The sequence below is a fragment of the Alternaria arborescens genome, assembly GCF_004154835.1.
Source record: "Alternaria arborescens strain FERA 675 chromosome Unknown contig_43, whole genome shotgun sequence".
NCBI classification, from domain to species: Eukaryota; Fungi; Ascomycota; class Dothideomycetes; order Pleosporales; family Pleosporaceae; genus Alternaria; species Alternaria arborescens.
Window position 1 is genome coordinate 263 of NW_021167898.1, and position 14,089 is coordinate 14,351.

Here is a 14,089-nt window from a genome sequence, read left to right on the forward strand (position 1 = left end):
AGGGAAAAGAATAAGGAAAGGCCAACTGCAATATTGGCTACGCTGGAAAGGCTACGATGAATCCTGGGATACCTGGACCCCAGCTTCAGATTTCGAGAATATGGAAGATCTGATCCAAGAGTTCAATCAAAGCGCACAGCAGAAGAGACAAAGAGGAAGAGCAGGAGGGTCTCGTTCGTAGCGCGCAAGAAGCGCAATCCCAATATGAGGGAACCGGGGTATCTATGCATACAAAAAACAAAACAAACAGAAATCTACAAAACCACTCAGTCACCACCACCCTCAACATCCTCACCACCATCACCACCAATCTCGCCATCACCACCACCACCAGCCTCATCCTCCTCATCCCTTTCAGAACCACCATCCGAACCACCAGCGCCCCCCGAGCCACTAACCTGCGACTCATCGTCGCTAGGAGTGCTCGGATCATCAGAATCATCAGTATCCTCACCCTCACCGGCCATGCCATTCTATGAATTGGAAATTAGTAAAATGAAGTCAAAAAATAGAACTCATGGGAGAAGCGCATACCGAGTGTGCCATGTGCTTGACGACCTGCTCCAAAGCGCCTGCGATCCTGCGCTGCTCAACCAGGATCAAGCTCAGGAAGTCCGCACTGGTCTTGGGAATCTGGGTGGGAACTCCCATAGGAGTACCCGTATGGGCAGCGGTACGGCGGCGGGTCGCGAGCTCGAGATTGAATTGGCGCTGGCAACGCGCAAGCTTGACGCCAGCACCCAGCACAATAGCACTGGTCCTGGGATTGTTGGAATCTGACACAGCAGTGTCATACTTGCCCCGAAGGCGATACAGCCGGTTGAGCTTGCCAACCATATCCCCAGGAACCTACAAAGATGTTAGCAAAAGTCTAAATGTTTAGAAAAACTAAGGGAGAAGTTACAAGGGAGCAACCGCCACGATTGCCCTTGACACAATGGCTACAGCGCTTCTGTTCCGGCTTTTTACAAAGTTTTTTGCCAGTCGCCACGTTCTGTGCGCAGCGCAGGCAAGTCGGCGTGGTAGCCACCTCCGACACGCGCTTGTCGCGCTCGCTCCACTCGTAAGGATCGGCCTTCTTAACGACGGTTTTCGAAATGAACTTGGGAGTGGGATAGAAAACCATTTTAAAGTGCGAGTAGTGTGCGATGAGTGTGCGTTGTATTGTTATGTGGTGTGCAATGCGAAGATGTTGAGCGTGTAAGGGACAGTAGAGGACAACAGCAATATATCACAACAACAACCGTTTGCTATCACCACAAGCGAGCGAAAAATTTTCCGCCTTCACCTCGACAACATGAAAAATTTTCATCACAACAAGGCAACAATATTACAACAAAGCAACAGTCCTTACAACTCTTTCCGTCACATCTCCTCACTGTAGGGTGAGTTGTGAGCCTCATACGGGCTACATGAGAACAACGCAAGAGAGCCGCAAGCGCGACGGACCTAGGGCGCATAGTAGAGGACACTCTTTTCCTACTCTTGAAACAACAAGAGAGGTTTTTATTGAGGCCGCTGCTGTCGAGGACGCCAGACTAGAGGGGGAGGTTCTGTAACGAGGGCTTGAGACACACGTCCCTCGAAGGAGCTAAGTACGCGCTAAACCTGCTTATAAGGCGCGCCTCGCTCTACAAAGCGAGGCAAGGATTATTCTCTTTACAACCTACACCTGTAGTCTGAATATATGAGCTATCTCCCACTGTCTTTAGTAACGTGAAGCAAGCACTATTGCCTACAGTTACGCCTCACATAAAGTCTTTTTAACATTGTTGCGTTAAGACATTACAGGTAGGCTTTAAGTTTAGTTAAGTCTTAGCAAAAAGGTTCTACTCGCTTAAAGGTTCTACTCGCTTGTAACCTACGTTAGAGTAAGTTATAAGCTTTATATAGGCTACATAAGAACAACGCAAGAGAGCCGCAAGCGCAACAGACTTAGGGCGTATAGTAGAGGATACTCTTTTCTTACTCTTAAAATAACAAGAGAGGTTTTTATTAAGGCTGCTGCTATTAAGGACGCTAGACTAGAGAGGGAGGTTCTGTAATAAGGGCTTAAGACACACAACTCTTAAAGGAGCTAAGTACGCGCTAAACCTGCTTATAAGGCGCGCCTCGCTCTACAGAGCGAGGTAAGGATTATTTTCTTTACAACCTACACCTGTAGTCTAAATATATAAGCTATCTCCTACTGTCTTTAGTAACGTGAAGTAAGCACTATTGCCTACAGTTACGCCTTACATCCTCCTAGGTGTAGATTGTAACAATAATAAAGCAGCATACTGTAAATAGTACTTATATCTCAAGACGAGCTAGATACTAGTTCTTGCTATATAAGGTGAAGGTAACTTAGCATACGCGTTCGAAGATGCTGAGGCTTACAAGAGACATACAAAGAACTTAGAGATTTACTTCCTAGATGCAGGTTATCTTGTCCTTGAGATTAAGAGATCTCTAGGCCTGTTATCTTTGAGTGTCGACGGTATCTTACGACACGTGATACAGTCATTAGTGACTGCGGCTTTACTGTAACACGCAGCTGTGCAGCAGTTTTGAGCAGCCCAATGGATCCTTAAAGTACTTACAATTGCTGTTGATTCATTTCAGTCTCGCTTGTAACACGGCAGAGTTGCAGCAGGTAAGCTGTCCAAGCTGGGCTACTTTCGCACCGAGAATTCTGGAATTGCCGATTTTTCCTACGTAGTGTCGCACAGCCGTCGCTGGAGCGTGTATCGGCTGTTTATCGACACCTTCGACTCAGTGCTGTTAGCTTTGGCCATCTTGGAGAAACTTTGCCGCCTAATCTAGAATTATCGGCTACTGCGCATGTTCGGCGCGCACAAGAACGAAAAGAGAATCCGGTAAGGGGCTGGTCATCGACTCGATGTCAATGTTCGGATGGCTTGAGCGCCCGTAGGTTTACGCGATGATGCGCATCACAGGCTAGTAGCGTCTTAGTGGTGCCGACTGGGGCAACTCTGTAGAAGGATCGACGAAAATCGATGATCAAGGATGCACACGTGCTAGATCCTGGGGGTCGATCTTTTCATCTACGTTCGCGAGCAGTTTTAGTAGCCAATGCCATCCGATGCTTAGTGTTGACTGAATCGACAAATGTCGTGCTGTTGAACGATCGAGTGGAACCCATGATCAGGGCGACGGCGCATGTAACAATGACAGACGAGATCATAGAGAGCTATTAGACACACATTTGCTGCAAGTCTGTTCAGTGTTGCCACGAACAGATCTTCCTCACAGCCATGCATTTCTCCACGTGATAGACTTAGAGCCGGCTTCCAGTCGCGTGGCGCTTCGTAGAATAAAGCACGCGCTAGGGACAGACCCTGATTCGCACATGGGTCCAGGGGCAACCAGCACGACTCGCTGCCCACAACGCTAAGAGTGACCGTACAGCAACTTGCTTTTCCTGGTTAGCAGTGGATCATGACTTTCGTGCACGGCCTGACGACTGGAGAACGCGGACAGCGCACGTCAACTGTCAATGGAAATGTTAAAAACTGGTCTTCCCCATGGACCGTTGTGTCCGCGGAGGGCTATTCCATTCCACTACCATGTTACCGCTTTCGCGGCTTCTTACACGGCGTGCAGCCTTGCTTTCGCTTGTCACATCAACCGTCACACAAGCGCCAACTTCTTTAACCGATCCTACCACTCATTCCACGAAGGCTAGACAAATCGCCGACCCCATCCTCGATCCCATTCTCGAAACCATTGGATCAACTCTTCAGGGGGATGGATTGATTGACAGTACACTTGGTGCTATCGGCGGAATACTGGGCAGCGAGCAAACTTTCGACTATGTCGTCGTTGGAGGCGGAACTGCAGGTGCAGGCGTTGGCGTGCGACTAGCTGAGGCAGGGTTCAGCGTTGCTATAATTGAGGCTGGTGGCTTTTACGAGATCGAGAAGCCAGTATTTGGCACCACACCAGCAGGATCCTTCTTTGGAATTGGATCGAGCCTTCTCGACACTGTACCGACGACAGACTGGGGTTTCGCCACGGAGCCACAGCCGCACCTGGGCGGTCGCCAAATTCACTATGCCCGGGGTAAATGCTTGGGAGGGAGCAGTGCCTTGAACTTCATGGTTTACCACCGCGGAACTACGGCAAGCTATCAGATGTGGGCGGATGCTGTTGGTGACCAGAGCTATACTCTAGGAAACCTTACCCCATTCTTTAACCAAGCAGTGAGCTTCACAGCCCCTGGAGAGCGGTCGCTTGACAATGTCACAACCGCTTACGATGCATCGAGCTTTTCAAATAGCGGTGGACCTGTGCAGGTGGGCTACGGATACTGGGTTTCGATCTGGGCATCATACCTCAAGAAGGCCTTCGAGGTTCTCGGTATTCAGGAGAACACAGACTTCAACAACGGGAAGTTGCTTGGATACCAATATTCGCAGAGTACTATTCGGTCCAGCGATCAGACTCGAAGCTCGTCGGTTGCTTACATACACGCCGTACAGGCCAATTCCGCGGCCTCAAGCAATCTCAAAGTGTTTACCCATACACAAGCGCGGAAAATACTGTTCGACAAATCTTCCGCCAGGCCTAAGGCAAGTGGAGTCGAGGTGTCAGCCCTTGTTGGGCTGGCACAATACACCATCAAGGCTCGTCGCGAGGTGATATTGAGTGCTGGAACGTTGCAGTCTCCTCAACTCCTCATGCTCTCGGGAATCGGCCCGACTGACGAGCTTCTGGAGCATGGTATCGACCAGGTTGTTTCAGCCCCAGGTGTTGGTCAGAACATGTGGGATCACGTTCTGTTTGGTCCTTCATACTCTGTCAAGTTTCGGACTGTAGGTTCCATACTCCTCAGACCACTACAATTGGCCAACGCACTTGTTGAGTACATAACGAGCGCCAATGGTGCACTTACCTATGCTGCCGACATATTGGGCTGGGAAAAACTATCGAAGGTGGAGAGATATCGCGACACACTTAGTCAAAGCACACTCGATGCTCTAGAAACCTTCCCCGACGACTGGCCCGAGGTAGAGTACATCGCTGCCGACGCGTATGCGGGGAACTTTCGTTATCCCCTGGCGCAACAGCCTCTGAACGGCAAGAAGTATGTCAGTATCCTTGGAGCCATGGTGGCACCGCTGTCGCGAGGCAACATCACACTCAAATCAGCAGATCCACTCGCTGCGCCGGCCATCAACCCGAACTGGCTGTCTGATCCAGCCGATCAGGAGCTCGCTATCGCCTGGTACCGCAGGATGCGCGAAATCTTTGCGACAAAAGACGTCGCATCACAACTTGAGGAAATTGGTGTTGAAGCGTACCCAGGGCTCGACTACGACAGCGACGAACAAATTATGGCGGTCATCCGAGATAGCGCAATCACAGTGTGGCACGCTGCTTCGACCTGTCGAATGGGCAAGAGTATACTCAGAGATGGTGTTCGTGAGCGAGTCGATGAAATGGACGTTGTCGACTCTGAGGCCAAGGTTTTTGGGGTAGACGGGCTTCGTGTTGTGGACGCCAGCATCTTTCCATTCCTGCCGCCTGGCCATCCTCAAAGCACCATATATGCACTAGCAGAGAAGATTTCCCAGGTCATTATTCGGGACGGCCGCAGCACTACGTCATGAAGGCACCGTGTTTGACGTAGAAGTCTTGCATCGACGCACGCTACCAGAATGATACCGAGTATTAATTACGAGAGGCTATCAATCCTCTTAGCGCTCACTAAAATGCAGCGAAAAATTGCAGCTGGTGACTGTGTGACCACCAAAGTGGTGCTGAAGAGACGATTTGATGACCGTCGTAAGGGGAGTTTTGATCCGGTGCGCACCCAGTGCCAGCAAGGGACTGATCTCTAGAACACGGTATCTGACGCCTATGCTTCAGATTCATAACGGGACACCGAGAGTGGAAAAAAAGGAGAGAAGAACAAGCGCATAGTTCTGGTCGAGCTAGAATGATCCACCAGACTACAGCGTAGTACAGTTTTGACATGGTCTTGCACACCATGGCTCTTGAATAGGCGTTCTGATCGACTAGTACCGGTGATATTCCCAACTACCTCACGGAGAGATTCCATGGCGTTTCCATCTCGGGTTGCAGTATTCGTAACGAGTTTTTGCATCTCCCAGATGTTGACTCGCCAGGAAAACTTAATGTTTCATTTGTAATGATTCTTCTGGACGCCTTGGATGTTCTACTTGGTCCCAATCACTTTTATCAATGGGCCATAAGATAGTGATAGTAGTACGTGTTCATAGGTGTTCATAATTGAAACAACTCTGTTGCCATAGCTGCACCGCCTCTCCGAGTATCCCATTCGCGCTAGCGTCTCTACCAGCCAGGGTACCCTTTAAGCGGATGAAGGTCGTACATTGCAGCGCTACAAGCGTCACGGGTAATAACCAGGTACATTTCTTGCAGGCAGTTTATCGAAAGTTGACCAACTCCGAGATACATGTCTCCGCCTTCCCAATATGATGATCTCGCATCCTGACTGGTCCAGTTCGCATCGATAGCCTTGACGGTCAGGTCCTCCAGAGTTCGGTCTTCCTTGCGTGGATCCGTTTGAAATTGCAACCCAGCCAACATATCGACTGCAGCCGCGTCGATCACAAGACATACACTGTATCGGCATTGAGGCCGCGACGAGCGACCGGGTAATAGCAAGTCGAGGCCACCCATCAATGCGCGAAAGTTCTCGCGCACGCGATGGTCGCTGGCACCCGCCAGTTCTTCCTCGTCTTTGATCAGTTCCAGCTTGAATCGTTTGCGCAGCTCCTCTTTTCTGTCTTCCGGCCCTTCACGAGCTTCGAGATGACGCTCGACTACCTGCACCCAATTCACCATTGCCTGCTCCAGTTTTTCCAGCGTTGCATCGTCATAGCTCGTCAGAAACACATAAAATCCCCACGTCCCGTCGTAAGGCCTCGGTGCGCGGACGTCTTCATCCCAGTCGACAGTCGCCCAGCTATCTATCTCCTCCAATAGATTTATCATGTCCTCATCGTCAGCTGTGAACAAAGCCCTACTCCGGTCGCTCGCATTCCGCTCTGCAGCCGCTTTATCCGACGTATATCGTTCCGTTTGGAGATCGACTGCTGATACGGAGCCGAAGGCTTGAATAGCAAAGGCTCTACGAAGAGGTACAGGTCGAGAGCTGAGCGAGGGGTCGCCTGGGATGTCGGGCGTTGTCCGGCCACCACGACCGCGTCCTGTCATTCTGAACTGCGACTGTACGGTACAAAGGATACAAAGAAGGAAAGAAGAAATAATTTATCGTGGGTAATAGTCTACGAGAGCAGTTGATGGAAGCATACTGAGTTTTTACATGTTTTCAAAACTGGGTAGTTACCTTCGCTTATTAGGCAGCCGTTCAAGCCACCATATTAATCTTGCACCATTCCTGCTTCTACTTTCGACTTGTCTATCGTGGTGTTCAGACTTCTTCGCATGGCCTCTAACTCTACGATCAATGCCGCTATGCACTCCATTAGTTCTTTCTCTTTCTGCACAGCGAGCGCCAAAGCCCCCAGACCGCTAGCTGATCATGGGTTCGATTGTCGATTTGGACAGCGTTGCGTATTATGTACGCGTCGTGAGTTGATGCCGATGCTCGGCTTCTAAAAATAGGCATGATCAAGACCCTAATTTCGATCATCGAGGACGACGCACGCACGCAGTCAAGTACTGTGTAGATCCTGAGGTAGTGACAGCTGACACTCGCACCAGCAAGATCAGAGCCCCGCGTAGCATGGAGAAGACAATATCCAGAGCATGAAACATGTCGTAAGCCGGTCGGGTGCTATGCCCTTTCCCCATCAAACCAATACTCGAATAGTTACCTCATCGACATTGTCACAGCGTATACCATTTCTGACCTCGCACTAGCATCGACATGCGCAACGTACGAAATACACCCATTCATCGTTCGGCGTGCGGATGTCGAAGTGTATAGTACAGGTCATCAGATGTTGCTACATACGATTGTCGAGCCGTTCCGTTAACAAGCATCGCGAGCGCATGCACTCAGGTACAGCATTCCCCAGACGGTAAGGCGATGTCAATCAACGCTGGAACTCCGCCTCATCAGGTATGACCTTGATGCCTAGAGAGCGAAAGAAAAAGTACGTGAGCATGTGCGGCGGAGCATTGTACCAAGGTCCTATTTTATTGGATCGTGCTCGGCAGCGAAAACGCCCGCAGAGTCGGAGCTGCTTCATGCAAGGCACAACGTGTATCGCGAGTGTACGTGCAGTCGCAACGCCACTTCTCCACTGAAACCACGCTTCCGGCTTACAGGTTCCTGGCGTGCGGACCGAACATCTCCTGATCGAAGCTCTTCCGTCGCATCCAATGCCAGGTTCTCCGCCTCAACAAGATCGACCTAGCGAAGCATACGCGGATGCCAAATGATTGATCTTCAGTCGATGAGGTGTCGCCATGACCATTGTTCTTCCCTATGCGCTGCCAACTTTAACCTTCATCGCGATGCCGCTCGGCGGCGAAGGAGTGCAGCGTGCAAAAGACCATGAAGATCATGCGCTGGTGCCAATTTTAGGTACTTGCGCAGCATCACCAAGACCGCGTTCGGCGTCAAAGGAAGTACAGGACGTAATCCGGTGCTTACTTCGGCCAGCACGGTATTGACGGGCACCACTGACTTCACCGCATCATCGAAGACACTGTGCCTGGCTGTCATCGCATAAAAGCCACTGTACCGCGCGCATCAAGTGTATAGCATCCGATAAGTTCCCCAACGATTGCACGACTCTACGATCAAACTACAATTACACACTCTTACCATACCACAATCACAATGCCTTCCCTCACTAACATTCTCGCCCTCGGTGCGCTCACTACCCTCGCCGCGGCCGACAACATCTACACATACACCAAGCCTGGCTGCACTGGTCCTGCCTTCTTCTTCAAAGACATCGACCACAACGTCTGCGCCGTGTCTATCACCGGCAATGCTACCTCCACGGCCGATGCGATTGCAAAGGGTAAGAACATCGAAGTGCAACACGCACATGACAATATCTAATCACTTCCAGGTCTGACAACCGTTGCATCCGGAAAGCTTGAAGTCCAAGAGACGGGCAAGAAGCACTTCCTAGCCTGGGACGAAGGCCCAGCCTCCAACGCAGATGGTCCCCTCCAATGCGGCACTATCTCAAAGAACATTGCTGTCAAGGAGCGCGAGACCTGCATCTCCGGTTCTATCCATGGATTCTCTTGGACTGAGCCCGGTGCAGATGGCAATGACTCGAACGACTTTGATATGGATGATGATGATGCGGATGATGTTGACGACAAGGTCAAGCGTCAAGCCAACGACGACCCCATCTGGACATGCACTGGTTCTACCGACCCTGATGCTGTACACATTGGCGGCAAGTACTACAACGTTGATGATATTCCAGCAGCAGATAAAGAGGCGTTGATGGAGTGCGCGTGGAATGATGTCACTCCGGGTGCGGAGTTTGACAAGTACGTCTTTACACCTGACTTCTAGATAGAAAGAAGGCAAACGGAGTCGCTCCAGGATAACTATATCTTCGAGCAAGGACAACGGACAATCATATCGTGTTCATGGCTACTGTGAACAGTAATAACATACGCTTAACACTTTCATGTTGACCTAATTCCCTCAATTTTGCGTCGTGTGGAAAAAAAACAAAAAACAATTCCATACGCCATTCACAAATCAATTATCAGGACGTGCTGCGCTCACCGCTTCAGACCGTTGCCTACGGTAATGGCGAACGCCGCCTAGTAACAGAAGACTTGAAGTATTTCTGGTAGCGTTCCAGATCGAAACTACCGTCTTCAAGTTCCTTACTGTTAGGTTCACCTGCCCAGCAGAACGTCCGACAGTTCTTGATGACCTCTCCATCTTTTAAAACTGCATTACACTCGTCCCATCTGTAAGCGGCAGTCTCGTAAGCCGCCAAACGGTCGAATTGGGATTCCGAGGTCACCTCCCACACAGTTCCAGTGACGCTTCCAGAGTGGCAGGGTATTAATGTTGGATATATGCCCCACATCTTGATACTGAAACCAGAAATGGTACCAGGCCTTGTAGTCGGGAGTTCTGGGAGGTCGAGGATTACTTGGAGGACCTCAGGATCCATGAGCGAACCGTAGAAGAACATATGGAATGGTTGGAAGGGTTCACCAGGCATGTTTGCTTTCGTGTCTTTGAGGAACTGCCAGTAGTGTGCTTTGTCTATGGGCTCAAAAGCTCCAGAAGGCACCGGAGGAGGTGGAGGTACTGTACTCGCCGGTCTTGACGGTTTGGACAGCTGTGGAGGTGGAGGTGGGGGCGGAGGTGGAGGCGGCATTGCAGGACTTGGTAGCGAAGTATCATCTTCTCGACGAGATGAGGGCGGAGGCGGAGGCGGAGGTGCATCGTCCATTATGGAAGCTGCTGAACGCAAAATTACACGTCGGCTTTCGCAATAGGGTTATTCGTTAATGTTCTGACTTTTCGATTGTTGCGAAAATGTTTCCTCTGCAGCCGTTCTACTAAGACCATTGTTCAGCGCTTATTGTGGCGTAAGACGGTCATGATCAGATGAAACAGCTAGACCCACAACGGCCCTACCGAGGGTCGGTGCTACAGTCACGCCGTTCCGAGCGCCACGCAGTCAGCCTCGGTATGCGCGCTAGCCTGTCTGAGCCTAGACGTACGAAGCGCCAGCCTTGACCGGCAGTACCGTAGCTTCAAAAAAGAGAACATCAGATTGCTATTTCACAATTCGAAGTAGCGCTTAACTGTGCCACTGTCTTGAAATCACTAGTCACTCAGTTCAATTCGCTATGCTTGGTCCAAACATGCAACATGGCCGAACACTGCCTTGGAGCCTCAGCAGGCGCGCGCGTTCTCGAGACTGCATTATTGGAATTCAGATCGAACGATGAGGGTATATACGACTATATATCAAGCTAAGAAGTATCTTTAAACTGTGGGACACACTTCAAAATTATTATCTCAAGAGTACATTCATCGAACCTTCTATCACTATTACTTTAACTTTATCGACACATTCTTCTTCTTGTTTTATATCCCATATCATCTATTATGGCCTCCTCTGGTTCAGCTCCGATTGGACTCCGCTTCGGTGCAGAACTCGAAGTCCTGACCGGTAGCAAAGCCAACGAACTTAGTAAAGAGCTTAGTGGTGCTCAAGTGAAAAACCATGTGAACTCTGATCATAACAAAGACGCAGAGGACTACTCGGAATGGTCTATCATTCAGGAAGTCACGATCACGAACCAGATGATGCAAAACAAATGTAAGTTCCTTCGGTTCTCAGACAACCGTTTTCCCAGTTACGAAGTCAGTCAAATTCTACCAAAGCGACAGGGGGCATAGAGCTGGTTTCCCCAATTCTAGACTTTCAAGATCAGCGCACTTGGCACTGGCACATGGATGCAGTGTGGTGGGTGTTGTCTACGAAATTCAATACCTCGTCTACTGCCCAATGCAGTACGCATGTTCACATTTCTCCAACTCAAGGGAGCTGGACCCTTTCACAAGTCAAGAGACTTGCAAAGGCAGTGCTCTACTACGAGAGGTCTATCGATACTCTTCTGCCACAGGAACGCCGCCAAAATATCTGGGCTCAAAGTAACCGCCACAACACCATCACAAAGCCTCAGGACGTAGCCACGCTGTTCACATGGATAGATGGGGCAAAAGATATCCCTTACATTGCCCTCATCATGTGCGCTTTCTCGAAGGATTCCCAATATGGGCGAGACGTGGGAAAAACCCAAGACTTCGTACACAATGTTTTCCGATGGAACTTCATGCCGCTCACAAAAGGCTCGATGGGAACCATCGAATTTCGCCAACCACCTGGATCTTCCAACGCGGTCGCTACCAAGCTTTGGGTCACGTTTGCTGCCTCGTTCATTCAAGGGGCAATATTGTATGCAGACAATCTGAACGGAACTCAGCCACCGACTCTGGAGGGCTTCAGAAGCCTCTTAATCAATGGCGCGATCCAGTCAGGGGTCGCTGACTATAGTGCCCTCAACCAGCTCTTCGAAGGCAAGACTCAGCTTCCTGCAGGAGCGTACAACTTGGAGGGGCTTTCTTCACAAGACCTTGCAAAATTGAAAGTCAAGGCTGCGCAAAGCAACATTACAGTCGAGAAGTTCAAGAAGCTCTATGGGTATAGGTAGACGTAGATCTCGTGGAGGATGTTTGCACCACCCAGTGCAATCTTGTGTACATTATTTTCCCTTTCGCAATACATTGCGTACGTCACATCATCCCATGGTCCATGGTCATACCAATCGATGCGTCACCATCTCTTTGCACAATGTCCACGGCACCACTAACTTCGATGAAGTCTTCCAACTCTTCGCTCGTCGTCTTCAGCTTTTCCTTCACAGCCGTAACACCTTCGGAGCCCACTATGTGCCGTGCAGGTGGATTATCATGGCCACCGATTGCCGTCAGCGCATGCACGGTCTCCGCAATCAGATCACTCTTGACTCGCATCGGTAACGGGGCATACAAACTCGTGACGGTATCCGAGCTTAACAGGTCGCCCATTGTCGGTTCGGCGTCTGGATTCATATCCGATGCGATGCTTTCTTCTCCAGGCGACTTGGTGGCGTTCTCGTCGAATGAGGGATGAGCAGCGGGATTGTCGATGCGTTCAAGCTTGTCGAGCAGACCAGAGAAGATCTCGCGAGCTAGAGGCGCAGGGTTCTCGCCTTGTAGGTACTCGGACATGGGCGGTACAGAGGTTATGCGATTAGTGAGAACGTTGACTTCCATGTTGGCTTGAACCAGAGACATCTTGACGTTGAAAGGAGCAATCTCGTAGGCGAGGCTGTCGCAGTATCCTTCAACTGCCCACTGCGATGAGCAATACATGCCCAAGCCAGGGGTTCCAAGATGGCCGGTAATTCCAGTTATGACAATGATATGTCCATTCTTCCGTTCGCGCATGACGGGAAGCACGGCTTTCATGATGTTCACGTTGGCGAAGAAGTTGATCTCGAAGATCTCATCCACTAGACTCCTTGTCCGACTAGTCTGCGCGAGCTCTTCAACCGAACCGATCACGGCTTCACTTGCTGCGCACAACAAGACGTCGATGCGCCCAAACGCCTCTACCGCCTCGGCGACGGCTGCTTGGCATTGCCCAACCACCCTGCACAACAACATCTGTTAGCAACGCGACGGCGTCTGACTTTGGTTGGAATCATTGCATGCTCACCTGCTATCAAGTCCAACAACTCTCAAATGCTCTCGCCACCGATCCGTCGCCTTCACATCCTCGAGAAATGTACGAAAGTCTTCACTTTGACCCTCTCTCTTCTCAAACTCAATCGGCATAACGCCCGCGACAACATAATCGCCATGCTCGAGCACCTGCCGTGCTAACGCGATTGCGATGGGCGATGCGCCTCTTGTGATGAACCAGACGCGAGGAGCATTGTGGGGCGGAAAGTGCGGTGACCTTGGTCGCGGTGGTTTCGTCGACGATGCCGGTTGCGCGTTACTCGTCATGTCGCGGGTAGACTTGTCTGTGTATACCTCATGGCGACCGGTGTGTGAACATGCTTCGCGATGGGGATGCGCGGTGCATCTCAAGTGGGGGCCTCCACAATGACGCTAGCCCTCACCCCACCTTAGCGCGCACGAAAATGACATTGCAGTCACAACCACCATCTCGAGACTTGCCAAGACTTGGGGATAGTGTTGATTATCACGAACCAGCTCTAAAACTACGTTGAAGACTCACTTCTTGTATATATTGGCTGTCTTTTGTCGTTTCCCTCAATCTTGTGGCACCAAAATTCAGTTCGCCTCCTTGGAACCTATCAAAGTTCTCTTTCACCTTCACTCCGGGTATGTCGACTCAAACATCATGCGCCTGCCATCTCCCAGCCTCTCTCCTTCCAATGTCTGGCTCGTCTTCTCGATCTCATCTAGCTTCGTTGATGGGAACACATTCGTTCAGTTGCAAACTTTCATCTTCAACTTACTCTCTATCCTACAAGCCAGTTACACGGTCTCACCTTGTTTTCAAATAATGGCTCCATCTACACGCATCCCATTTCATTTCGTTGC

General features: G+C 50.4%; 7 protein-coding genes across 7 annotated transcripts; 3 read left to right on the forward strand and 4 right to left on the reverse strand.

Moving 5' to 3' along the window:
• Positions 1–266: 266 nt before the first annotated feature.
• On the reverse strand, positions 267–1,126 carry AA0111_g11035 (hypothetical protein; the record flags this gene model as incomplete). Its single annotated transcript, XM_028644855.1, has 3 exons — positions 267–473; positions 535–849; positions 905–1,126. 3 exons carry the CDS (start codon positions 1,124–1,126, stop codon positions 267–269), a joined length of 744 nt encoding a protein of 247 aa, XP_028501316.1.
• Positions 1,127–3,569: 2,443 nt separating this feature from the next.
• AA0111_g11036 (Versicolorin B synthase) lies at positions 3,570–5,615 on the forward strand (the record flags this gene model as incomplete). Its single annotated transcript, XM_028644856.1, has 1 exon — positions 3,570–5,615. One exon carries the CDS (start codon positions 3,570–3,572, stop codon positions 5,613–5,615), a length of 2,046 nt encoding a protein of 681 aa, XP_028501317.1.
• Positions 5,616–6,321: 706 nt separating this feature from the next.
• Positions 6,322–7,209, reverse strand: AA0111_g11037 (hypothetical protein; the record flags this gene model as incomplete). The annotated part of the gene is made up of 1 exon (XM_028644857.1): positions 6,322–7,209. The coding sequence occupies one exon, from the start codon at positions 7,207–7,209 to the stop codon at positions 6,322–6,324; it is 888 nt and encodes a 295-aa protein (XP_028501318.1).
• Positions 7,210–8,806: 1,597 nt separating this feature from the next.
• AA0111_g11038 (hypothetical protein) lies at positions 8,807–9,505 on the forward strand (the record flags this gene model as incomplete). The annotated part of the gene is made up of 2 exons (XM_028644858.1): positions 8,807–8,993; positions 9,045–9,505. 2 exons carry the CDS (start codon positions 8,807–8,809, stop codon positions 9,503–9,505), a joined length of 648 nt encoding a protein of 215 aa, XP_028501319.1.
• Positions 9,506–9,740: 235 nt separating this feature from the next.
• AA0111_g11039 (hypothetical protein) lies at positions 9,741–10,409 on the reverse strand (the record flags this gene model as incomplete). The annotated part of the gene is made up of 1 exon (XM_028644859.1): positions 9,741–10,409. The coding sequence occupies one exon, from the start codon at positions 10,407–10,409 to the stop codon at positions 9,741–9,743; it is 669 nt and encodes a 222-aa protein (XP_028501320.1).
• Positions 10,410–11,074: 665 nt separating this feature from the next.
• Positions 11,075–12,183, forward strand: AA0111_g11040 (hypothetical protein; the record flags this gene model as incomplete). The annotated part of the gene is made up of 2 exons (XM_028644861.1): positions 11,075–11,288; positions 11,513–12,183. The coding sequence occupies 2 exons, from the start codon at positions 11,075–11,077 to the stop codon at positions 12,181–12,183; spliced, it is 885 nt and encodes a 294-aa protein (XP_028501351.1).
• An 82-nt stretch (positions 12,184–12,265) lies between these two features.
• AA0111_g11041 (hypothetical protein) lies at positions 12,266–13,525 on the reverse strand (the record flags this gene model as incomplete). The annotated part of the gene is made up of 2 exons (XM_028644862.1): positions 12,266–13,166; positions 13,233–13,525. 2 exons carry the CDS (start codon positions 13,523–13,525, stop codon positions 12,266–12,268), a joined length of 1,194 nt encoding a protein of 397 aa, XP_028501350.1.
• Between the last annotated feature and the right edge of the window lie 564 nt (positions 13,526–14,089).